The 27,485-nt window shown below is 40.3% G+C and overlaps 1 protein-coding gene and 1 long non-coding RNA gene across 2 annotated transcripts; one reads left to right on the top strand and one right to left on the bottom strand.

Annotated features, from left to right (window-relative positions):
- The first annotated feature begins 3,675 nt into the window (after nucleotides 1-3,675).
- LOC123325699 lies at nucleotides 3,676-8,457 on the top strand. Its single transcript, XR_006540589.1, has 3 exons — nucleotides 3,676-3,720; nucleotides 7,261-7,482; nucleotides 8,144-8,457. It is a non-coding gene; the product is annotated as an uncharacterized LOC123325699 (long non-coding RNA).
- LINS1 (lines homolog 1) lies at nucleotides 6,890-27,039 on the bottom strand. Its single transcript, XM_021680503.1, has 7 exons — nucleotides 27,013-27,039; nucleotides 14,585-15,085; nucleotides 14,368-14,457; nucleotides 13,372-13,513; nucleotides 11,288-11,878; nucleotides 9,687-9,858; nucleotides 6,890-7,775 (listed from the first exon to the last, which is right to left on the bottom strand). The coding sequence occupies exons 2-7, from the start codon at nucleotides 15,005-15,007 to the stop codon at nucleotides 6,893-6,895; spliced, it is 2,301 nt and encodes a 766-aa protein (XP_021536178.1). The 5' UTR covers nucleotides 15,008-15,085; nucleotides 27,013-27,039; the 3' UTR covers nucleotides 6,890-6,892.
- Between the last annotated feature and the right edge of the window lie 446 nt (nucleotides 27,040-27,485).

The raw sequence follows: 27,485 nt of genomic DNA, 5'->3' as shown, positions 1-27,485 counted from the left end.
TTTATGGGACTAAAGAGAGAAATGTACCTGACAGGAGTCCTAAAGCACTTAAAAAACACAAGGGCTGCCAGGATGCCACAGACAATCCCAAGCACCAGTCCTAGAAGGTATCTTTGTTGTAAATGCGTGTTTGAAACTCCATGGCTTTCAGTGACTAGGTAGACTCTTGTCTCAAACCAGACTAAAGATACCTGAACCTTTCTCACTGGGAAAGAAATCGTACCCTGATCACATGCCATTCCTCAGTTCTTCTAAATATCAAAGAACTGTATTTGCTTTGAACACAAAGTTTCCAAAAAGGAAAAATGCAAGCAATAACTGGCTATACACAAACATGTATTTCACTCAGTGCAGAGTAACAGTTGCGTCAAACTACTCGGTGTAGCCCAGTGTCAATGGGAAATTGAGAAAGGGATCACTGTTTTTCCCAGATCTTAAAAAATAACCTAGTGAGTTTTGTAATTAGGAGCAGATCCATGGTGTTAGCTCTACAGGCTTTGGTTTGTATTGTTCAGTTCCATCATCCTTAGAATAATCAGGAAAACTTAGAATTGGTTTGCTAGTCTGGGCTATGACAATATAGTCAGGAAAGGCATTTTATCAACCACTGTTTTCAAATAGGCATTTTAATAGAGCAAGACAACTTTGTACACTGTCATAAATGACAAGACCAATTAAAGTTGTATTTAGGTCAAGTTTCCCAACACCTGGGCCGTCCGAGTCTGCTGAATGCAGCCTGATAAGAGGTGGAAGGAGTAACAGCCGGTCAGACCAGAGCGTGAGGAGGTGCTTGGCGACTAGAAGAACAGTACCTTTGGGGATGGTGTTCACATTGTTGTTGACTTGGGACGGTGTGCTTTTCAGCCTTTCTATCACTTCAAAGATGCCACCAAAAAATCCCACTATTCAGATGGTACAGAGAACACACATATGTTGACAACCACTGTCCTTGCGGTTTCTCCTCTCTCCTCTCCTGTGCAGAATTGCTCTCTCAGACTTCACCAACAGCGACCTAAGGGTCAAAGCACCCAGTGCTTCTTCTCAGAGATACTCAACTCCATATGGATTTTCCTTCTCAAAGCCCTGCCTAAGCCCTCAGAGTTTCCTCAGAGTATTTCTTGCTCTTCTGTCCTTGCCCTTTCCCTTTCCTCCTTCTTCTATCTAGGCCTTTTCTCCCTCCTCTCTCTAGGCTCAGGGTGATCACGCCTTGCCCCGTGATTCTCATCAGACCTCTCTGCATCTGCCTCCTGTGTTTGCTTGAGCACCATCCTTCTTTCAACACAGGACTTCTGTCTGTCTGCTGGACATCAACATGTGCTGATGAGAGCCTGAAGTCACTCAGGGGAAAACTGAACTCATTTCCTTCCTCACAACTTTCTACTTCCTTATTTCTGTGAACATCAGGAGCTTCAGCCACACGAGTAAAAAATGGCTCCTGTCTCAGGTTGATCCTCTCTCCCCTTTTAAAAATTTAGGTTTTTGTTTGTTTTCAGTTATATATGCATACATTGTTTTAAGATGCAAAGTCTTTTAGTTCTGGAAAATTTTCTTGAATTTCTTTAGTACTGTTTACTTTCCACGTCTTTTTTTGCTCTTTCTGGAACTTCCATTATTCAGTTATTGAAACTTGTGGACGGGTCCTCGAATTTCCTTATAATTTTGCTCTCCTGTCTTCCAGTTTCTTTGTCGTGTTGCTGTACTTTCTAGATTTCCTCAACTTAGACTACATTTCTGTTATTTTCCATCTCTGCTATCATATTATTCATTTATACAAAGTTTATTTTTAATGTATTATCTTTTACAACCACTTATCTCTGAGGATAATCATAGACTAACTTCCTCCCCGCTTTATCTGTCTAGTTTGTTTTGGCTTCTCTTCCATGTTTAGAGAGTTTCCCCAAATGCTTGATGATCCTTGGCTGTTCACTCATACTTAAGGGTTGGGCATTTACAAGATGTCCATCGACAGATGAATGGATAAAGAAGATGTGGTATATGTATACAATGGAATATTATGCAGCCATCAAAAGGAATGAGATCTTGCCATTTGCAACGACGTGGATGGAACTGGAGGGTATTATACTGAGCAAAATAAGTCAATCAGAGAAAGACATGTATCATATGACCTCACTGATATGAGGAATTCTTAATCTCAGGAAACAAACTGAGGATTGCTGGAGTGGGGGGTGGGGTGGGAGGGATGGGGTGACTGGGTGATAGACACTGGGAGGGTATGTGCTCTGGTAAGCGCTGTGAATTGTGCAAGACTGTTGAATCTCAGATCTGTACCTCTGAAACAAATAATGCAATATATGTTAAGAAAAAAAAAAAGAAGAAGAAGGTAGCGGGAGGGGAAGAATGAAGGGGGGGAAATCGGAGGGGGAGACGAACCATGAGAGACGATGGACTCTGAAAAACAAAGTGAGGGTTCTAGAGGGGAGGGGGGTGGGAGGATGGGTTAGCCTGGTGGTGGGTATTGAGGAGGGCACACTCTGCATGGAGCACTGGTGTTATGCACAAACAATGAATCATGGAGCACTACATCTAAAACTAATGATGTAATGTATGGGGATTAACATAAGAATAAAAATAAATAAATAAATAATAAATTAATTAATTAAAAAAAAAAAGAGTTGGGCATTTAAATGCCCATCAGGAAGTCTATGCACATGGGTGCAGTTTGTGACCATGGGCTTCAGAGTAGGGTTACTTGGTGGAGAAATTTCTCTGGGGAACCCTCCAGTGTATCCTCAGATCTTTTCTTTGGATTGGTCAGATTCCTCAGAAAAGTGACATCTGGTCTCTTGGGGGAGAAGGCTGGGGACAGCAGTGGTTCTCAACATTCAGTTGTCTAATTAATCCCATTTTCAGTGTGCTATGCCTATCCTCAGATGTGCCTGGTGTCCCCCAGTCCTGAGACCCTGTTTTATGTTCTCTGGGAAGTAAACTTCTCATGTACCTGATTCAGAGAGTGCACAGTGGTTTAACTACATGAAATCAGGCAGAGGATCTAGAAATAATTCTCGAATAGGCTTTCAATCAACCATTCCTTGGTTCACAGTGTAGTACTTGACACTCCAAAGTCTTCAGGGGGATCCACCTGGTAACCAGGATGCTTCTCATTTTTCTCCATTGCAGCTAAGGATTTGGTTTTCTCAGGTCTGCTAAGTCAGTCCTTGTGTCTCATTGCTCCTGATTTTGGCTCCTTTACTCTTGTCACAGTGGGTCTCTGCAGGGAGAGCTGGATGCAGGTACTCAGCCAGGACTTGCTGCCCCTGTTCCATTTCCACTGCCCTTAACTCCAGTGGAGTTTCTGCAGGACTCTTTCCAATCTTGCTACTTGTCCACCTAGCCACTATATTGCTACCAAAGTCACTTTTCTCCAAACAGAAAACCCGTCATTTACTCAAAAACCTCATTGCCTATAAAACAGTCCAAACTCCTTATCAAAGGTCCTGGATGATCTGACCCCCCCCCCCAAAATCCCTTTCTGGCACAACTTATCATGAAGAAGAGGATGAGAGGATGTTGGAACCAGACTGCCTGGATCAATTCTCTTGGCTCTGCCACTTTATCAGCTGGGTAATCTTGGCCTAGTTATTTAATCTCATCTGCAAAACAGGGATTATAATAGTACCTGCCCTCCAACATTATGGTGAGGATTATTAGAGCACTTACCACAGCGGCTGGCACATAGGAAGTACCATGGGAACGTTAAAGGTAAGCCTCTGCATGCCTATCTCCTCCAGCAGATTATCAAGCCCTTGGAGAGGGCTCTATTCCCATTGAGTCAACATTTGTGGGATGCTTATAATGGGACAGACATGATGCTCTCCACTAGGGACTATGCAAAAAGAGCTTGGCACATGAAGACTGACTAATGATTAAAATAGAAGGTGACAAACGCTACAATACAGGAAAGAACACAGTGAAGAGAATAGAAAGCAGGTAAGACCCAATGATTCAGAACAGTGGGGGAAGGCTTCACAGAGCCAGCATTTAAGATGGGGCTTGAGGAGGGGCGCCTGGGTGGCTCAGATGGTTAAGCGTCTGCCTTCGGCTCAGGTCATGATCCCAGGGTCCTGGGATCGAGTCCCGCATCGGGCTCTCTGCTCCCTGGGGAGCCTGCTTCTCCCTCTGCCTCTCTCTCCCTCTCTCTCTGTCTCTCATGAATAAATAAATAAAATCTTTAAAAAAAAAAAAAAGATGGGGCTTGAGGAATGAATCTGTAAGACAAAAGGTTGTGCTGTTAAGACGGTGGGTGGGGGGAGAACGATAGGTGAGGCTGGAGAAGCAGGTTGGGGCCAATTGCACAAGGGCCCTGCATAACCTGTTTTGAGTCTGTATTTTGTTTCAACCAGTTTGTTAATTTCACCATCCTCCCAGGCTGGGAGTCCCAAAGACAATTTGGGGGTGTTACAAGTATTTTGTTATTAATAACAGCTGCAAGGCAGCTATCTGGCAATTATATAAAAAATAAATTCGAACCCATTCCCCCAAAATGTTCAAGAAGTCAGACATAAAAGAACACATACCCTATGATTCCATTTATATAAAGACAAAACCGGGCAAAATTTAGTCTATGTTTTCCCAATTCGGGATAGTTGCCTTTCCAAGTGGATAGTGACCAGAAGGGGATCCAGGCAGAATTTCTGGGGTGCCAGGAGTTTCTTGATGAGGTTACTGGTTCCACAGGTATGTTGTTTATGAATATCCATCAAGCTGTATACTTATATGTGTTCTTTATCTATTTTCAGTTAAAACAATAAGTTAGACTCATGATACTTTGTGCTCACTCGGACACACATGTGTGTTCACTTCAAGAAGAGGTGGAGCTACAGGCTGGGAACTCATTGTGCAAGTTTCATTAGTTTGGTGTTCCTTTACAGACTAACTCAAAAGAGCTCTTGGATATTCTGAATGGCCGAGGATAGCCAACATCAGTCACCTTCACCACTACTAGGGCTTCCTGAGAGTGTGTGACAAATTGACTTATACCCAAGGGTCAGAGACTGAAATACCAGCACTCAGCGTACGCAGAAGATGGCCCTTCCCCTCATTTTAGATATAACAAGTGGCTGATGGTTCCTTATTAACCTTATAGAGAAACACAGCTCAAAACCACATCTGTACAAGCATGGCTTTTAAGGCATTCAACGTGTGTATACCCTTAGAAGCATAAAGAATCACGTTTGTTTTTTTGCTTTTCTGAAAAAAACTTATTGTCACTTAAAAAAAAAAAAATCTCTGTACCCAGTTAAAAACAAATAAATAAAAAAGTAAAAGAAGGTATTTAATGAGAAGTCAAATCTTTTACTTTAGATCTGTTTCTCAAGGTAACCACTGTTAGGACTCTCATATATTCTTATATAAATATTTTATAAACACAGGAAAGCATATATAAATGTATAAGTGTATTACACCTGCTCCCTTCTTTTCTTAAACAAATGGGAGGCCCATATATTCACTTTTGTTTTTTACTGCAGATGGAAACATGGATACAGCTCATTCTTTCTACAAGTATATAGTATTCTATTGAGTATATATATTATCTTATTTAACCAGATATTTATCTTTTGCTTTTGCAAACAATGTGCCTCGAATACTCCTGAATACACTTTCTTTAATGTGTTTCTTAAATTATGGAGAAACTACCCCAGTGTATACCAACTCTGTTACCAAACTTTTTGACCTCTGCATTTCTACTACCATTAGCATCTCATTGCTATCTTAAGTAGGAATTCTCTATTTAGTTCCGCTGATCTTTCCATTTCCACCTGAATGAGTACTGACCTGTTCTGATTACCACAGTCTTACTGCCTCCTCTCAAAAAGAATGCAGAATATAATTATTCATATCACAATTTATTTTTACTTATTTTTACTATTTTTTTAAGTAGGCTCCACGCCCAGTATGGAGCCCAATGTGGGGCCTGAACTCATGACCCTGAGATCAAGACCTGAGCTGAGATCAAGAGTCAGACACTTAACTGACTGAGCCACCCAGGCGCCCCTCACAACAATTTTAAATAGGAAAACTATCTACTGATTAAAAATTTGCTTTAAAGAATAGACTCATGTTCACAGAATAGACCATACACCTACAAATACAGAGAGCTCATCTCCTCTCTTAAAAAAAAACCTGCTAAGATTTTAAGTTTTTTACACATCCCATTACAAGTAAATAGCTGAGGGAAATAATAAGTATACTGGGTTAAATAGTGTCCCTCCCAAAATTCACATCTACCCAGAACCCGTGAATGTGACTTTATTTGGAGGTAGGGTCTTTGCCGATGTAATCAAGCTAGGATGAGGTCACACTGGATGAGTGGATGCTAATCCAGGGCTGGTATCTACAGGAGGGAAACTGGATACAGACACACAGGGAAAACCTCACGTGACAACAGAGGAAGAGACTGGACTGACACAGCTCCAAGTTATAGAACACCAAGGAGTGCCAGCAATCACCAGAAGACAGGAAGAGGCGGGGAAGGATTCTTCCCTAGCACCTTGAGAGAAAGCATGGCCCAGCTGACACTTTGATTACGGACTTTTAGTCTCCAGAACTACAAGAGAATATATTTCCATTGTTTTAAGCCACCGAGTTTGTGGTAATTTGTTAACAGCAGCCCTAGCAAACTAATAGAATATCCATCTCAAATTTGTGTTAGGTCTGAACCACTATAAATTTCAAGTGACATAAAACCATTATCAGGTGACTTGTCATTTGAGGTATCTCTGTCAGTCACTAGGCTACTCTGAAAAGGGCAAAAAGACAGACTTGATTTAGAACATGCTTTTGAGGGTATTTATTTATTTATTTTTACGATTATCTCATTAAGGCACAATTTATAGCAGGGAAAAACAGTTCCTGGAAATAAAATGCTACTGTTTTACAAAGCGTTCATACTCTCGTTATATATTGCCTCAATATGTTTTAACAACTTCAAAAGTGCCGTGGCATTATACGGGAAAAGATTTTTCTTCTGCAAACGGTAAATGGCACCTTGTAGCTCTTCAAAGCACTTCAGTGTTGTGTAAGATATTCCCACTTCGGAGACATTATTTGGGACTCTATCACAATCAACAGAGAAGGGACTATTAGACTGTTTTGGAACCAGAGGCCTTGATTGAGGCTCTAGGCGAAGTTGTTTTTTATCCGTACCTGTTCCAACTGGGTCCTGAGATTTCTTCATTGCTTCTTGGTGTAAAGATGTTTGTTTACTGTTTGCTGAGTGCTGGTCTGTGCCTTCTGCTTCAGAATCATCAGAGCTGTCATAATCTACCAGACTTTGAGAAGCTCGTAGGGGAGGCAGACTATCAGCCTGGAGCGTGGCATGGGTCTCCTTGGATATCACAAGATGGCTCAGAGATCCAGAAGAAACATTAGAAGCCCAGGAGATCGAAGCATGAGCACTTCTGGGACTACCAGGAGCAGCCGAAGGGCTAAGTTCTGTTTGGTTGCTACTTCCGTCTTGGACAAGTGAGGAGCTACAACCACAAATATTTATGCTATCTTTAGATTCGGTTACGTCAAAATACTTGCAAATTGTGAAAAAATGAGCCCAGTCTTTTTGCAGTAATTTTAAATATCTAACAAAATATTCAAGGAAACAGGTTTCCGATGAAATCAAAAAGTCAAGAAGAACTGAAGAATCAAATCCTATGTTTTTCAATAAGAATAAGAAAATACAGTGTGGATTATAGCCATACTCATGTGTGTGATGGTTCCACATTTCTTTTTCTTGGGTCGAGCTTTCAGTAGCTTTACATTGTCTGAAAATCAAGGTCACAGAGGCCCCAGATTAATGACTTTTTACAAAAATAACAGTTTTTTCAAAAATAACAGTTTTAACAGATATAATTCACATACCACAAATTCACCTAGCAGATTATTTTATATGCATTATTTTAAGAGAAAAAAATTCAAAACAATCTCTTCCTCTACAAACTCCATATAAATCTAACTCAATAAATAAAATCCACAGATTTCAGTAGTTCTAGTTATTGTCTGCCGAACAAAAGTCCTCTATCCTCCTGTCTTTTGACATCAGAGTTCCCTCATTCCTACAGGTAACTGATTACATGGGATAAGATGGGGCTGGAGACTGACCTCCTTCCTTTCCTTCCACGTTCTCCTCTAGGGGTGGGCACGTGACCTAGACTGACCAGTCAGAGTGCCTCATGCTCCTGGCGACAATGACTGCTTCCAACATGAATCTGTGACCCCAGCGGGCCAATCAGATCCCCCCCCCCCGGGACTCTTGCTGGAGATATTAAAGATGATACTGTAAGGCTGCTGCAAGCCAGGCACTGCTGGAAGCCCCGCCCGAGAATGAATTCAGAGTTGCAAGATACGGGAAAAGAGCAATGATCAACAATATGATCGAATCCCTGTATATACAAGTGTATATTCAGTGATCTCTGATGCCAACAAGCCCCTTGGAATGAATTTCTAACTGTGAGCTAATAAATGCCTTTTTGTTTGTTTGTTTTTTCTTTTCTTTTTTTTTTTTTGCTTAGACTAGTCTGTGTTGGTTTCTATCCTTTACAACCAATCTTAACTAAAAAAGTTACATTAAAAAAAAAATACAAATGGCATGAGCACATGCCTCTCTGGACACACTGAAGTGAAGAATGTTAGAGATTTAATTCAGAGGCTTCCTCTTCCCTGAGCAGTAAGGAGTCAGCTCTGAGTACAACTAAGATCTATTCTAATCAGCTAACAGGCATGCGCGTTTTCAGACTGACTTTGTATCTCACCGTTTGGGAGCCTAATTCAAATCACATGCAGGCATTTTGTGTTCTTGATTAGAACCTTTTGAAAATTGGCCGCAAACACTTAAGAGTCCGAAAGCAGCCACTGCACAGGGCCATAACACAAGGACGACCTGGCAGCACCGCACTGAGCTGTCGGGCATTAGTAAGAAAGCCCTTCTTCTGATGCCAAGACAGAAATGGAAATCAAGCAAATACTTGAGGGTTTTAATAAAGCCGAGCAGAAACAGTGTAAAAGGTCATTAGTTACAAGCTTCATAACCATTTACAGATATTTGCCACAGGATGATATGACCCCATGTACGGCCGCTTTAATAAAGCAGGAACAGGCTCAGCACGCCATGTCATCAGTAACACAGCTTCATGACCAACCTCAGAGACCTGCCTCAAGTGGCTATCAGCCCCCATGCAACCGTATAATAAAATGAAAATACTGAGCTGCTGCTTTGGTTACTTACAAGGCTGAGGTTACCTTTAAAAAGGCAAAAATCACCACACTGAAGCTCATGGTGGAAAAGTTAAGTCTTGGGGGTGAAAAGCATTTTAGAAAATCGATTAAATGAAGGTTCGGACAATGGTACAAGCTTACTCCTGCTCACGTAGGTAAACCGGATGAAGCTAAACCAGAACCTGTGCTTTCTAGCACCCCCACCCCCCCGGTCTAGTTCTACTCCCCCAGATCTGCCTACCCAGCCAAGTTTTCATAATGAGAACTCAAATGTAATCTCATTTTCATGTAGGACAGGGTTAAAGCAAGGAATTGGAACTTACAAGGAAACCACAAGATTGTTACGGATTTTTTTTTTCCCCCTTAATGATGGAAAGTAAACAGTATGTCCAGCACATTATTAAAAATGTTTTCTGCTTTTCTGGCACGTAGTTAGTAAAATTACTTTAAAATATACTAGCCTGGTCAACTTTAGGTAGATGCCCAGTGACGCTTTGGCAGCCTCCAGCATGTCATCGTCTTGTTCTATGAAGACCTTGGAGATCCACTCACATAGATTGTGTGACTGAAGGGAGGGCTGAAGGTGAGGCTTTAAGAAGGTCAGTAACTCACACATGAAACTCTGTAAATCAACTTCAACAAATGCAAATTTCAAAGAGCGGGCAACTGCTTATGAATACATTAACATCGTATTATAATTTTATATATAGGCATCTCAAGTACTCCAACATGGATTATCATAATTCACACTTTCAAAAAGCCTATGAGTTAGGGATTATCTCTACTTTGCAAATTAGGAAACTGAATGTCAGAGGATACAATTAAAATGTATACTCTTGAGTGAGTGAATATCATCTATTCACTGCAAGTACCAGATAACTATTTTGGAGAAACTAGAGTTACATGAATTCTTGCTAAAAGTATATAAATAAATGAATAAGTAGTAGACAAAAGACATCACTTCACTGGATGCCACAGCTATTTGTTACTAGAGGCAACAGTGTGGCCAAGCAAAATCATTTTGCCTTTAAAATAACAGGAAAGTTTTTTTTTGTTTAAGTATTAAAAGAAAGCACTACTATTAAGCATAAAAACCAAAAAAGGTTTTGGGGAGTTTTAACTGTAATTTAAAACTCTGAATTGGGGCGCCTGGGTTGCTCAGTTGGTTAAGTGACTGCCTTCGGCTCAGGTCATGATCCTGGAGTCCCAGGATCGAGTCCCGCATCGGGCTCCCTGCTCGGCAGGGAGCCTGCTTCTCCCTCTGACCCTCCTCCCTCTCATGTGCTCTCTGTCTCTCTCATTCTCTCTCTGTCAAATAAATAAATAAAATCTTAAAAAAAATAAATAAATAAATAAAACTGAATTATAGAACATATGCCACCTAGTGTTTTAAATTATAACCGCACAGAATGATATCTAGTGTGTGGTAATTACAAGGTAAATGACATTCAAAGCAATTCAAGAAAGTAGCTGCTTACAGTTCAAACCTTTCACTAAAACTATATGCCGCTTGTTTAGGGAAGTCTACTATTCCTTTTTAGCAGATGAAATGGAGGACATGTCTTCCCCAAAACCTAAATTGAATATCCTACTTTAAACAGTTGTCTTTGGACTGAGTTAAGATCCTGGACATTATATGCAACAATTTCTTAATCAATGTAACTTCTCACGTTAGTTTTAATTCACTTTCTAGTTATTGATAATCTACGTTACCCAATTTCCTGAAGGAAAATATGAATGAACTACTACAAATATTTGAACTGACTTATATCACTTGCTTTGAGGTGCTCAATAGCACCTCTTTGTTTTTAACCTTAATCATTAATTATGCCATACAAATTCAGTTTAGCCCACAAAATGTACAAATTCAGTTTAGCCCACAAAATGTTGACATGTTTCTTGTGTAATTCTAATTTTTCTTTTTTAAAAGAAAATGTAATAAATTATAACATGTAGATTTAATTAGTGGAGTTACAGTCCTGAGATTTGAAAATTATTAATTACTTTATATCAGTAAACAATTACTCATTACTTTGCGCACAAAAGGAGTTCAGAGAATTACCTTTCATTTCATCTGCTGAAGCACAACTTTGAACCTTGATTTCTACGGATTTAATGATAAGTAGGCTTGCTGCTCTGAGAATAACATGATCTGGACCAGGGACACGTTCACATGTAGGTTGAATTTCATCTCCACCAAAGCAGGGAGGTTTTCCATGGACAGACAACGTCCTCAATAAGCCCAAATCCACAGCTCGCAAAACAGCATCAGCTAAAGCCAACATATCTGCATCTAAATGCCCATCTGGTGGCATTAAGACAGGGCTAGATCCCCGACAAAGGTCTTCGCCCACTTTCCAGAGAAGGCACTTTTTGATGAATATGATGAACTTCCTTTTGACAAAAGCCTGAACAGGCCAGGTAATAACATCTAGCACACAAGAAGGTTTCAAAAATAAAATCCTCTGGCAAGTGAAATGTAGCTTCAGATGGATTCTGGAAGCTATAAGAAGTTCAAGTAATTCCAGGAAACATATCAAGCTGTTTATTATTTTAGAGGTATCTTGGCAGCCTTCAAAATGCTGAGAAAATAACGAATTGTAAAAAACTTCAAAAATAGTGTCAAAAGGAGTCAAGAACTGCTTTAAAATTTCTGCAATGATAAAAACAGTAATTATAAACAAGAGGAAAAGTGAAGGCTTCTTTTTTTTTTTTTTTTAAGATTTTTATTTATTTGACAGAGAGAGACACAATGAGAGAGGAAACACAAGCAGGGGGAGTGGGAGAGGGAGAAGCAGGCCTCCCGCGGAGCAGGGAGCCCGATGCGGGGCTCGATCCCAGGACTCTGGAATCATGACCTGAGCCGAAGGCAGACGCTTAATGACTGAGCCACCCAGGCGCCCAAAAGTGAAGGCTTCTTAAAACACAATTTACAATTCAATTTTTATAAATATTATCACTTTACAAGATGAAAAAATGGATGTGGACTGTTTAATGTGAACAAATGAAGATACACAAAATAACAGCTAATATATAATACACACACACACACACACACACACAATAGAGTATTACTCAGCCATGAAAAAGAATGAAATCTTGCCATTTGCAATGACATGGATGGAGCTCGAGTATGTTATGCTAAGTGAAATAAGTCAGTCAGAGAAAGACAAATACCATATGATTTCACTCATATGTGGAATTTAAGAAACAAAACAGATGAACATGGAGGGAAAAAAAAAAAGAGGGAACCAGAAAACAGACTCTTTTTTTTTTTTTTAAAGATCTTATTTATTTATTTGGCAGAGAGAGAGAGAGAGATAGAGAGAGCACAAGTAGGCAGAGCGACAGGCAGAGGGAGAGGAAGAGGCAGGCTCCCAGCTGAGCAGAGAGCCAGACGTGGGACCTGATCCCAGGACCCTGGGATCATTACCCAAGCCGAAGGCAGACACTTAACTGACTCAGCCACCCAGGTGCCCCCAGAAAACAGACTCTTAACTACAGAGAACAAACTGATGGTTGCTGGAGGGGAGGTGGGCAGGGAGGATAGGTTAAATGGGTGATGGAGATTAAGGAGGACACTTGTGATGAGGACGGGTGTTATTTGTAAGTGATCAATCACTAAATTCTTCTCCTGAAATCAATATTATACTATATTTTAACTAGAATTTAAATAAAAACTTGAAACAAGCAGAAGAATAACAGCTAATAACCACAGTTAATTATCCATTTTACAAATATCAAAAGGGACATATAATAGCTTTAATTTTTGCCTAATAATTATAGTCTTCAGTCAAAAAATTTGGAGTGAGATTATTTAGTTTTTCATACTTCAGGACAGATCAGACGCTATAAAGTAAGTTTTAATCTTCATTATAAACATAATGTTCCGGGGCGCCTGGGTGGCTCAGTCGTTAAGCGTCTGCCTTCGGCTCAGATCGTGATCCCAGGGTCCTGGGATCGAGCCCCGCATCGGGCTCCCTGATCACCGGAAAGCCTGCTTCTCCCTCTCCCACCCGCCCCTGCTTGTGTTCCCTCTCTCGCTGTGTCTCTCTCTGTCAAATAAATAAATAAAATCTTAAAAAAAGAAACATAATGTTCCTTGGGAGCAAAAGAATGACATTTATGGGGAACCATAATTTGTACCTGTTTTTTGTGAACATGTATCTTTAAAGATTTCTTTTATTATAACAGTAAGGGTCCAGAGGCAGTATACTGCTTTCTCATTTTCAGGGTATTCAGAAAGATTTTTTTGGCAAAAAGCAATCCAGGAATTACTAAGTGTTATCTACAAGTGAGAAAACAAAAAGTAGCAAGTTATAATAGAAAATTTTCTTTATAATTGCAAATTACCTATTATATACAGTACAACTCTATATAACATTGTTTACTCCCTTGCAAAAAAAAGTCTAGTATTTGGTAAAACAAGAAAGACACAAATATCCTAATATTCTGTAAGTAAAAAAATTCAATGTGCCATAGAAATAAAGGCTCAACAGGGAACATGAAAATATTAGCAGTCATTATTTCTAGGTGGTGGAATGATGTGTGATTTTTATTTTGTTCTTTATACTTTCTCTCATTTCCCAAATTTTCCATTACTAATGCCATCTTTTTGTATTTAGAAAAAAATGTTACTTTGAGAAAGGAATAAGTAATTATAGCTTAAATAAATCGGTAGATGCTTACATTTATTAACTAATGCAGAGATAAGAGAAAAATCTGATGCTCAATTTGTTTGTATTTTTTTCATTACGCTGAGGACCATTCTTAGAATTTATTTATATTGAACCTGTAAAAATGGTCTTGGTCTCCAGCAGAGGCTCCTAAATCTTTTTTTGGAGAAAGGGAAGCAGGCCTACCTGCTCCTTTGAGAAACTGAAGAAGTTATAGACTGACTTGAAACCCATCCTTCAGGTGAAGAATCTGATTTATAATGACTTATGACATATTTAAGACTCTAATCTTTGATACAAGTCACTATTATATTACTACTCCATTCTTACACTTTTATGGATTTATACGTTATTAAAAGAGCAAACATTTTATTGATACAAACATTTGAAGGGTAAAATCGAATGCCAAAGAACAATTTTAAAGAAACTATGAAAGAAAATAGCATAACTTGATTACTTATCTTACCTTTTCTCTCAATTGGAAATACAGAAGTAGTGCAAGGCACTTTGCAGCCATGTGAGATAACAATTTATCCGAGTTTTGGAACATACAGGTCTACGGGAAAGCAAATAAATTTACCCACTATTACTGAATGTTTTTAAAACTTTTGTTTTAAAAACCTAGATCTAAAGAAAAACCCCCAAAACAACAACAAAAAACCCACAGAAAACAAATGGCTTACTAATTTAGAATCGATGTCAGATGATTTTAAAAGAACTTTAATTGTATCTCTGTATTTCTCCTTCGCACGGAAGTCAGTTTCAACAGACAATATTCTGGTTATCATCACTTTGATTACTGTTAACTGAAGGAGCATTACTTCCCGGGCGCTGCGTATCGGCGAGTGTTTCTTCAAACACACAGGCACTGCAGAAATGGTAGCCAAATTGGCAGAGGATGGCTGATGCTTGTCCTGGACTCCATGGGGGTTTGGGCATTCTGAAGAGGCGGCTGTAGAGCAATCTTGATCCAAAGATGCTGGGTTGAGATAAAAGATGTAATCATGGTTCTCATTTTCAAGTGTGGCTCCCAGAAGTACCTTCTTGTATAATTGTTCTAAAACGTCAAAGAAAGCTTCCATTGGGACTGCCAAAATATATCTCATGAGAAAGCTGACAAGTCCAAACTGTAAATACTAATCTCAGAAATGCAACAAATCTGTAAGATGTTTCTTCGGTAAAACCTAAAATAGGAACAGTAATTTTAAAATTAGCATCATATACATCATATTACAGGGGAAAGGCATCTATTTTCACTTAATCATTTAGCCTCTCAAGTTAAATAAAGGTAATACTGATTGCTTAATTTCTAAAATGGAAAACTGGTAATAAGAACATTATCTTAAGACTGTAAAAATGAAATGGAGGTTTTCCATACAGATTTAAGACCATAAATTTATTTTTAATTTTATCAGAGCAGAAACTTTACCTTTCCTCTAACATTTTTCAATGGGCCATGAGGGCCTCTCAATCTTGGCACTACTGACATTAGGGGCTGGATAATTTTGTTGTGGGGGAGCTGGCCTGTGCATTGTAGGAAGTTTAGCAGCATTCCTGGCCTCTGCCCACTAGATGCCAGGAATACCTCCCTTGGCGTGGGTCGGGGGCATAACCATGCAGGCTGACACCCACAGGGCCACCTCCAATTAATTAACCTTCACCTTCAACTTACAGATGAAAACCTAGTTAGATGGCTGTGTGGTCAAACTACTGTGCTTATTGATGATTAATTCACAACTTAAAATTAAATAATAGGAAGATCCTTTGCCAGCACTTTCAACATTAAATAAAAAATGAAAAGCGCCAAGAAAAAGACAAAATGTTAAGCGAAAATAATCCAAACGTGAGCACACTGTCCTTGTAGCTGGATACAACTTTAGATATGCCCGCTGTCCCGGACGGACTCTGACGTGATAGAGACCAGCAAGAGTGAGGAGAAGGGAAAGGACGCTTACGGTCAGACGTGGCTTATAAAGCAAGGAATATGGACAATCACTGATAGATGAGTATTAGAGGAAATATTATAGGTAATACAAGTATTAATGCAGTTACTATAGAGCAAGCGTGGCTGGGAGAAATTTAAGACTTTGGCAGAAGCTAGAGATTACTGAATATCCTTCCATTGAAATGCTGAGCCTCTGGGAATTATATGATCCTTTGGGGCTCAGGCCTTTCATTGCCTTTGAGCTATTTCACACCTTTGTAAATTTGTTGATTGCTGATGGCAATGCAAATAATTCTTGTCTATAGACATGCAGATAATTGTCTGGTGGAGGGTCAACCCTCCTCTCAGCGGGAAAAGCCAGGTTTGCTTCTATTTGTAAACTCAGTTCAACATTCCTTTGCTCCACGTAAATTCATGGTTCTTTAACTTTTCCTTTAAAATGGCTGTGACATCTGCCTAGTTCTTTCATTAGTTAATGAGTTAAATAAAACTGCTGATACAAGTTCATTTTGTATGGGTCATAACTTTGTCCCTTTCCAATTTATCGTTTAATAAAGTCCAAGGACTTTCCCCATCTACTCCGGCCCATTTATAAATGCCCAGTCCATCTTTTAACCGTGGTCCTCACTGGAGGAATCCTAGGAGGGCTGTCACTTCCATTGGGTCTCACTTCTACAGTATGGCCCAATGACCTGCCCCTGGTCTTTATTTTTCCCCTCCCTCTCTTCCCCCTTGCTTAGCTTCTAAGCAATTTCAATTCCTGATCACCCTCACAGGACAAAACCGCCTTGTTTTTGTCCTGTAGTGTAAAAATAAGTTTTAAGAAACCTATAGATTGTAACTTAAAGTTAAGAATGAAACTTTCTCTGGTAAAGTTTCTCTGAATCCTCTTTTGAAACTGTGACCATCCCACGTGATCTGGAAACATAACTAATTATCGGGAATCTTGTTCCATCTGATAGTGTTCAATGTTATCTGTTACCTGAACACTGTGCTCCCAGAAAGCAAGAATGATTAATGTTCCAAGAAACGGCTCACCATATTCCCAGCTAGGCCTCACCTGTACGCTTCCACATTGACTCCCCTTGTTTCACAAACCCCCACATTTCCTCCTTCTTCTTTGAGACGTGTCCCATTAATGAACATTCTACCTGTTGCAATAACCTGAATAAAATCATCTTAATTGTCTGGTGAATTTTTTTTTTTTTAAGATTTTATTTATTTATTTGACAGAGAGAGACAGCACAAGTAGGCAGAGTGGCAGGCAGAGGGAGAGGGAGAAGCAGGCTTCCCGCTGAGCGGGGAGCCCGATGCGGGGCTCGATCCCAGGATCCTGGGATCATGACCTGAGCCGAAGGCAGCTGCTTAGCCAACTGAGCCACCCAGGCGCCCCTGTCTGGTGAATTTTATCTGCCACAAACAGAAACTAGCTTTCATATTCTACTTCAGGGTCCACTTCCAGTGTATTTATTTCACTTTATATTTTGGTTATAACAGTAACATTTCTTCCCAATAAAACTATTGACATCTTTTATTGAAGTTGACATAAACTATTACGTTTTTATATGTCAAATATTCTGTGACAATAGACTGTTTTAGGTTTTAACTAATATCACATGTACAAGCCTATTATAATTTTTAGCTGCAAATGGAATTCTTTTTATTTCAATGCCATGGCAGTAACAATACTTCCATTAAGGAGCAGCTGGGTGGCTCAGTCAGTCAGGCGTCTGACTCTTGGTATTTGCTCAGGTCATGACCTCAGGGTTGTGGGATCAAGCCCCACACAGGGCTCCACGCTTGGCATGGAGTTTGCTTGGGATTCTCTCCCTCTGTCCCTCCCCCTGTGCTCCCTGTCAAATCAATTAATCAATCAATCTTAAAAAAAAAAACAAAACACAACACTTTCAATAGTATTTCTATAAATCTTAAGTCCTTAAATTTTACCATGAATGAGAATAAGATTGTGGGTATTCAACAATTTTGACCTATAAAAAGGGCCATTTCAAATGGTTCAAACATTTCAGCATGCAAGACTAAAGTGAATACCAGTAAATAAATAGATACATAGACAAGCAAGTAAGTAAGCAAGCATTACAGGGGGGAAGTGGGCCATTTTCTTTCATCGTAGGACCCAGGTTCTTTGATAAGAGTGGTTGTGAGTAATCAGATTGAAAAGCATCAGCTGGGGCCCACAAATGCCAGGCAGGTGTAGGGTGCCAAGGACAGGCTGCCCCAAAATGTGTCACTCTGGCACATCGATTATTTTAAATAAAAGTTACTTCAGAGACAGCCTGTGCAGGAAGGACACTCAGACCCTCCTCTGTCCCCCTGAAAACAGGAAATAAATCTCCCATGCAAGAGGTATCCTCCCAGTATCAGGAGGTAGAGACAACCTGATCTCCACAGATAGGAAATTTAGAGCCAGGAAAGCTGTATAAAAACAACCGTTTTTACTTTTTTTTTTTTTAAAGATTTTATTTATTTATTTGAGACAGAGAGAATGAGAGACAGAGAGCATGAGACGGATGGGGGTCAGAGGGAGAAGCAGACTCCCTGCCGAGCAGGGAGCCCGATGCGGAACTCGATCCCGGGACTCCAGGATCATGACCTGAGCCGAAGGCAGTCGCTTAACCAACTGAGCCACCCAGGCGCCCAACCGTTTTTACTTTTTACTGATTTACTAGCACAATCCAAATTCTCTTAAGAATTCCTTACTAATTAAAGCACCCAAAGTTAAGTTTTCTCTGTCCTGTCAATTCCTCACAGATTTATTGTCTGTCTACAAAGCATAAAAACTGCCTGTCTTGGTCATTTCTTTAGGTGTCAATTGTCATTACTGGGCCTCTTGCGCATGTAATAAAACTGTTTTTTTTTTTTTTTTCCTGTTAATCTGTCTCATATAGATTTAAGTCTTAGTCTAGCTGGAAGACCTTGAAAGGTAGAGGAAGAATTTTTCCCTCCCTTCACAGGTACCAAATAGGTACCAGATAGGTGCTAGGCTGGTTCTACTATGACTAAGCATCAATCTTTCCTCATTACAGTATCTTTTAAAATACTGATTTTGGCCAAAGAAATCTACATTGAAACAAATGTCTGTGGGTAGCCTATTGAGAACTGTAGCTTTTTTTTTTTTTTAAAGGAATTAAAGTATTAAAGGAAAAGACAAATCCTGAAAAAATGAACTAGGGTATTTGCCCAACCACACCTTTTTTTCCTGAAGTGTCTGTTACAAGGGTAGTAGATCTCAAGCTCTTTTCCATGCTGGTCTGGAGGAAGGTGTACCTCTCAGACAAGTTTTTAAACCAGCTACACTGGATATATGGGAGAGATCTGTCTAGCCTGAAAAGGAAACAAATATTAGGAAAGGTCTAACTAGGATAAGAAATGGGTAGTGTTTTCAAAGAGATTTTTTCAGAAAATACCTCTTGGCAGAGGAGAATGAATACTAGGTAGCCAAAAGGGGTACCCAATACAACATAAAATTTACCTCAAGTCTCTCTTTTACTGTTTAAGTACTATAAATGATTTGAATTGTGTATTCTTTTCCTAATAGAAGCATACGTGTCTTAATATAAAAGTAATATATTCCGACTCATCTTCACACAAAGTCGATGCTTCAGGAATAAGAATTGCTAAAGTTTAGGGGCACCTGGGTGGCTCAGATGCTTAAGTGTCTGCCTTAGGCTCAGGTCATGATCTCGGGGTCCTGGGATCAAGCCCCTCCTCAGGCTCCCTGCTCAGCAGGGAGGCCGCTTCGCCCTCCGCCCCTCCCCCAACTCGCATGCACACACACAGGCGAGCGTGCGCTCTCTCTCAAATAAATAAAATCTAAAAAAGAAAAAGAAAAAAGAACTGCTAAAATTTCTTGAGTGCCTACTATGTACCAGACACCGTTCTAAGTGAGTAATAGCTTCACAACAACTTTATGAAGTGGATAATTATCATACCTATTTTACAAATAAGGAAATTAAGGCAAGGAGAGATTGTTACAGAGGTAGTTAAGTGGCAGAGCCAGGATCTGAACCCACAAAGTCTAATATCAAAGCTTGTGGTCCTCCTCAAATTTCCTCTGATGCTCTAAGTCTCAGGAAAATGGATGAATAGAGGATTTCCAACAAGCTTCCTAAGTGAAAGTAGTAACTCACACAGTCTAATTTTTAACAGTTTCTAGATTTTCTCCCATAGTACTGTAAATCAGAATACCCATCCTTAGAATAATTTTCACATGCTGCACAACATCTAAACTCAAGGCAATTACTATACAACTTCCCAATGCAAACCAAATCAATTTTTCCAAAAGACACTCAGCAACCAAAGGTTAAAACATTAATCAGGCCATCCTATTTGATTGAATTTTTATATTAAATTACTTTTAGAAGCTACATCAAACCCTGGATGAAAAGCCAAACTATCCACAGATCATATTTTGATTATCAGCCCACCAACAGTTTAAAGGCATGACTAAGACCTTGGTTTTACTTCACTTAAAATAATTTCAACCTTTTACAAAAATTAACTCAAAATGCATCATGGGCTTAAAACTTAAAATAAGATTTTAGGAGAAAAGAAAAAAGCAGGAGAAAAATCTTTAGGATTCAAGGCTAGGCAAAAAGTTCTTAAACTTGGCCCCCAAAGCAGTCTCTAAAACGTAAAAATTGATAAACCAGAGCTCAACAAAATTAAAAACTTTTGCTCTGTGAAGGACCCTATAAAGAGCATGAAAAGACAAGTTATAGACTGAGAGAAGATATTTGTTAATTACATAATCAAAGGGTTAGTATCTACAATATATAAAGGATTCTCAAAACTCAGTATTTCAAAAATAGTAATAATTAGAAAATGGGCAAGAGACATGAACAGACCTTTCTCTGAAGAGGATAATACAGATGGCAAAAAAAGTGCACAAAAAAGATGTTCAATCACATTAGCCACTGGGGAAATGTAAATTAAAGTCACCGTAAATACTACTATCACTATAACGGAAAAAAAAATTAGTGGCACCAAATTCTGCAGAGGATATGGAGAACCAGACTACTCTTACGTTGCTGGTGAGATTATAAAATGGTATAGTCACTCTGGAAAACAGTCTGGTAGTTTCTTTAAAAAACTAAACATACTCTTAACCATATGTTCCAGCAATTGCACTCCTTGGTATTTACTCAAAGGAGCTGAAAACTTATGTCAACATAAAAACCTGCACACAGATATACAGAGCAGCTTTATTCACAGTTTCCAAAATTTGGAAGCAGTGAAGATGTCCTTCAGTGGATGATAAACTGTGGTATATTCAGACAATGGAATATTTATTCAGTGCTAAAAAGGAAGAGCTATTGAGCCATGAAAAGACATGAAGGAACCTTAAATGCATAGTACTAAGTAAAAAAAGCCAATCTGAAAAGGCTATATACTGTATGATTCCAACTATATGAGGTTCTGATAAAGGTAAAATGATAAAGACAGTAAAAAAGATCAATGGTTGCTAGAAAGGGATGAACAGATGAAGCACAGATTTTTAGGGCAGCGAAAAGACTCTGTATGATCCTATAATGGTGGATATGTATCACTGTATGTTTGTCCAAACTCAGAGAATGTGCACCACCAAGAGTGAACCCTAGCATCAACTATGGACTTTGGGCAATAATAGTAAGTTCATCAATTGTAACAAATGTTACCACTCTGGTGGGGGGATTTGATAACGCAGGGGAGGGCTATGCATGTGGAGGGGCAGGAAATATACAGGAAATTTCTGTACTTTCTGATCAATTTTACAATAACCTAAAACTGCTCTAAAAAAATAAAATCTTTAAAGCAAAATAAGAAACTAAATATGCAACTACCGTATGACCTAGTAATTACATACCTGGGCAGTTATTCCAGTAAAATGAAGACTTACAGTCACACAAAAACCTGCATATGAGAGTTCACGGCAGGTTCATTCATAATAGCAAAAAACGAGATAATCCAGGTGTCCTTCAGTGCATGAATGGTATACTACACAGCAATAAGAAAAGAACTATTGATGCATGCAATAATTTGGATAGTTCTTAGGGGATTATGCTAAGAGAAAAAAGCCAGTCTCAGAAGGTTGCATGTTGTGTGGTTCCACTCTTGAAATGACAAAATTAGAGAGATGGAGAAGAGATTAGTGGTTGCCAGAGGTTAGGGAGCCCCCTCGCGCCCCCGCCACTTGGTGGGTAGGGTTATAAAGGCCAATACAAGGGATCCTTGTGATCATGGAACTAGTGAAGGCAACACTAACCTACATATGTGACGAAAATTGCACAGAACTAAATATACACACAGATAAATGAACAGAAGTAAAAACAGGAAATCTGTGGGCGCCTGGGTGGCTCAGTTGGTTAAGCGACTGCCTTTGGCTCAGGTCATGGTCCCAGAGTCCTGGGATCGAGTCCCGCATCGGGCTCCCGGCTCGGCGGGGAGCCTGCTTCTCCCTCTGACCCTCTCCCCTCTCATGCTTTCTCTCTCTCTCTCTCTCAAATAAATAAATAAAATCTAAAAAAAAAACAGGAAATCTGAACAGGATCAGTGGATTATACTAATCCTGGTTGTGATATTGTACAATAGTTGTGAAAGATGCCCCATTGGAGAAAACGAGTCAAAGGGTACATAAGATCTCTCTGTATTATTTCTTACAACTGCACGTGAATCTATAATTTCTCAAAATTAACAGTTCAATTAAAAAATATAATAATTTCAGGGGTGCCTGGGTGGCTCAGTCGATTAAGCATCTGACTCTTGATTTCAGCTCTGGTCATGATCTCAGGGTTGTGAGATCAGGGTCGTGAGATCATCAGGTTGTGATCAAGCCACGGCGGGCTCCATGCTCAGCAAGGAGTCTGCTTGTCCCTCTCCCTCTGTTCCTCCCCCTGCTTGCACTCTATCTCTAAAATAAAAAAATAAAATCTTTTAAAAAATATACAATAATTGCAGCTATAGATATCAGCCTTCTGGTCCCAAGTGTTAATATGCATAGGATTTCACTAACATCAACTAAATATATATGTAAATGTATTGGGACTTTGATTTTAAAAATCCCTAGACGGAAAACTGAGCAGAATGGTATTTTAAAAATGTTAAAAAATGGGGCACCTGGGTGGCTCAGTCGTTAAGTGTCTGCCTTCGGCTCAGGTCATGATCCCAGGGCCCTGGGATCGAGCCCCGCATCGGGCTCCCTGCTCCGTGGGAAGCCTGCTTCTCCCTCTCCCACTCCCCCGCTTGTGTTCCTGCTCTTGCTAACTCTCTCTCTGTGTCAAATAAATAAATACAATCTTTGAAAAAAAAAATGTTAAAAAATATTTTCTTAAAAAATATTCTTAAGTAATAACTAGGTAGAAATTTTAAGTGCATGATCTATTCATTAGAAGGCATTCTACCATCACCCAATTTCAAAATTATTAAAAAAACAAATTGCTAGTAATTTAATCCTTCTTTGTATGCAGATAACAACAATAAAAAAGATGCCACTATCTCTTTTACGAGATTTTCTTTAGATAACCCATATATTGAAAATTCAGAAAAATAATTACTTCCATGGTCAATGTTACAATGAAAAAATGCTTTTCTTTATATGAAAAGCTACTACAGTTTGCCAATCGGCTAGAAACTCAAAATTGGGCTTTGGCCTAACGCAACAATAGGTTCAAATCTGATCATAGCCCAACTGGTCACTTAATGTGTATTGCCCCATTAATGAAGATGCTGTGATTCTAAAGGCAGAAATAAATAATAAATAAACAAGTAAATAAATAAGTAAGTAGAACTATATCCAACTAAAAAGCTTCTGCACAGCTGAATAAATCATCAACAAAATAAAAAGAAAACCTATGGAATAGAAAAAATAATGTTCACAAACCATACATCTAATAAGGGATTAATACCCAAAACATACAAAGAACTCATACAACTCAAAACAAAAAACCACAAATAATCCAAATGAGCACAAGAGCTAATAAGACCTTTTTCCAAAGAAGATATATAAAAGGCCAACAAGGTACATGAAAAGATGCTCAACAGCACCACTCATTAGGAAGATGCAAATTAAAACTACAATGAGACATCACCTCATACCTGTTAAGAGTCACCATCATCAAAAAGAGACAACAAATGCTGGAAAGATGTGGAGAAAAGGGAATCCTTGTGCACTGCTGGTGGCAATGTAAATTCATGCAGTCACTATGGGAAGCAATATGGAGGAGCCTTAAAAAATTAATAGAACTACCACCATATGATACGGCAATTCCACTTCTGAGGATATATCCAAAAGAATCAAAAACGCTAACCTGAAAACACATCTGCACCCCCATGTTCCTAACAGCATTATTTATAATAACCAAGACATGGAAACGACCTAAGTGGATGAAAAAGCTGTGGTATGTACATACGATGGAATATTATTCGGCCATAAAAAATGAGGAAATCATTCCATTTGTAACAACATGGATGGACCTTGAAGGCATTATGCTAAGTTAAATTAGTCAGAAAAAGACAAATACTGTATGATCTCACTTACATGTGGGAATCTAAATAAACAAAAAACAAACCCAAACTCATAGCAAAAGAGATTAAACTTGTGGTTATCAAAGGCAGAGGGTGGGGTGGTGGGGGACCTGGGGGAAGGTGGCCAAGAGGTACAGACTTCCAACTGTAAGTTAAATAAGTACTAGGGATGTAAGGTACAACACGACTATTGCTGACACAGCTGTAGGATACCCAGGAAAGCTGCTAAGAGAGTAAATCCTAAGAGTTTTCACCACAAAAAAAAAAATTTTTCCCTTTTTCTTCTTTCATTTCTTTTTATTATGTCTGTAGGAGAAGACGGACGTTAGCTGAACCTACTGTGGCAATCATTTCACAATAAATGTAAATCAACCATCATGCTGTATGCCTTAAATTGATACAGTGATGTGTATCAATTATTTCTCAATAAGGGGGAAAAATGTTGGGATCTTTAAGTGTTCAATCCTCCATATCCTCTCTCTTCTTAGTGCAATTTCACGGACTCTCTGTGTCTTCAATTACTATCTCCATGTTGTTTTCTTCTACCTCTCAGTTTATGGTGACTGTTATCTCCTAGGCACCGAAGCTAGAAATCTGGACATCTTTCTGGACCCTTCCTCAGCCCACTTCTCTCCACCCTCACTGGTACTACTGCAGTACACCACTTCTACCCCAGACAACCAACAGATTTCTTGCTAAATGGTTGTTTCTTAGCCCACCCTACACCCCCTTTCTTCTGAAAAACCTCTTCACTCTCTTTAGGATAAAGTCCAACCCCCTGGACACAGCAAGTCCTTCAAGATCTGCCTCTTGGAATTCCCTCATCAATCTGCCCCACAAACTAAGCTACAGGCTTTCTCTAAAGTCCTCAGAAACTGTGCACTTTAAGGGTTCCCAAGCTTTCTTGGCACATTCTTTCGAAGCCACATTCAACCTTCTCCCTCCCACTCTCAACCTCTAATTTGAAAACCTGCAGTCCCAGGGAAGCCTTTTACATATCCAACTCAGGATTAGGGGGCCCTGCCAAGTGCTCCTTCAGCCTATACTACAGTATTTATCTCATTGCATTGTCTATAATTATTTTCTAGTTTGGTTTCCCCACACTTTGACTATGAGCTTCCCTGGGCAGGACTGAGCTGTTTGCTTATATAGGCCAATAGGTAGCACATGAGAAAAGCACCAAAACATGTATTCTTGAATGAGTGATAGTGTAAAAGAAAACATCAGAGGGGCAAATTGAAAGTGTTTGCAGTGACCCCCATCTGCCACACAACATCTTAACATATCTCATTACATAAAAGCAACTGATACATTAAATTACTTCCTTTACATAATTGAGTAGGCCATTCCATGTGGACATTGGTGGTAGCCAAATGTCTGGTGTATGGGATGACTCGGTTTAAAATAATTGCAGCGCTTGTTTGGGTTACTATAATAGCCTTCCACGTTTGCAGTAACCCTGCTCTAGCTAGTATTTTCTATTGAGCAGCCGGCCAGTGATCTTTTCAAAACATAAATACGAGGGCGCCTGGGTGGCTCAGTTGGTTAGGCAACTGCCTTCGGCTCAGGTCATGATCCTGGAGTCCCGGGATCGAGTCCCGCATCGGGCTCCCTGCTCGGCAGGGAATCTGCTTCTCCCTCTGACCCTCCTCCCTCTCATGCTCTCTGTCTCTCATTCTCTCTGTCTCAAATAAATAAATAAAATCTTTAAAAAAAAAACAAACATAAATACGATACTGTAACTTCTCTACCATAGCTTACAAGGTCCTGCAAAGGTCGGCCACCTGTCCCAACATCCCCAATCTTAATACCAATCATTCTCCCTCTTACTCACTCCGCTTGACTACGCTGGTCTTCTTTCTTGCAGTTTCTGTTAAACAGCAAAGGTTATTCCAGCATCGGAGGCTTTGCCCTGTTGATTCTACCTGCTTGCAAAATTCTTCCCTCCTCCTCCCCTCCCCCCATGCCCCAGATCTCGCCTTGGTTGGTTCCTCCTCATTCAGATCGCTCCTCAAATGTCACTTCCTCAGAGACCTTTCCTGACTACCTATCTAAAACAGCCAACACGTCCTAGTCAAACTCGATCCTCTTATTCTCCTTGACTTCCTTTATATAACCTAACCCTACGTGATAATTTTGTCTCCCCTGTTAAAGCGAAAGCTCCACGAGGACAAGTGATTGCAACTACCTTGTTCACTGTTGTCTCCCTAACGGCTAAAACAGTGCCCGGCCAATAAACACTTGCTAAATGAATACATGCACTCAATAAGCTTGTCCATCTCGCGTATTTTCCATTCTCCTTTCCCCTTCATTGTCAGAAATCCGTGAGGGTCGCTGTCCTTGCAGGAAAGCTCTTGAAGCGTCACCGCCATCCCAAAAAGTCCTCTTTTCCTCACCGGGAGAGGCAAGCCCAGCCTGGTAGCTAATGGGCCTCAGGGACCGAAAGATGAGCCACGGACCCGGCACCCTCGTCTTAAGAGCGCTGAGGAGGAGCTGCGGCACTTGGCGTCCCCTTCCTCGCTTCCTGGGGACTGCCGCCTCCCCAGGAAGCAGTCTGGACTCCTGAGGCAGACCCCTGGACCAGCCTCTCAGTCGGCCGCACACACGCCTTCCCCGCCGCCGAGCTCCGCTGCCACTCCTAGTTACCTGCGGGAGATCGGCCTTGGGAGACTCATCCTTCTCACCGCCATTCGAACGAACAGCAGCACCTTCCGGGCCACCGTAGTTCGCGGAAAGCACACGCCAATCTCTCCTTCCGCATGCGCAGAGATCCCATTCGGCGTACAGTGTATCTTAGCAACCGCATCGAGTCCCTCCGCCAGGGGCGGAGCATCGGAAGCCACAGGGGGGAAGCCGAGGGGGAAGTGAGTGAGACCAATCGGAGACGAGTCCCAACCTCGACCGGCACGCCTCCTCTAACTGTCGCGAATGCGCAGACGGCTTTACGGCAGGCGAGGGGTGGGGGCTGCCGGGGGTAAGGAGGAGAGAAGGAAGCAACCAACCAACCAAGTCGCCCCCACCCCCCACCCCCACCCACCCCGGACCTGGTTTACGGCTCCGGGCTCAGGCTCCGATGCGGCCGCTGATTGGCTGCTGAAGGCTTGGTCCCATCCCAGTGA

The sequence above is a fragment of the Neomonachus schauinslandi genome, chromosome 9, assembly GCF_002201575.2.
Source record: "Neomonachus schauinslandi chromosome 9, ASM220157v2, whole genome shotgun sequence".
In the NCBI taxonomy this organism is placed as follows: domain Eukaryota; kingdom Metazoa; phylum Chordata; class Mammalia; order Carnivora; family Phocidae; genus Neomonachus; species Neomonachus schauinslandi.
This window is presented reverse-complemented; position numbering and strand designations above follow the sequence as displayed.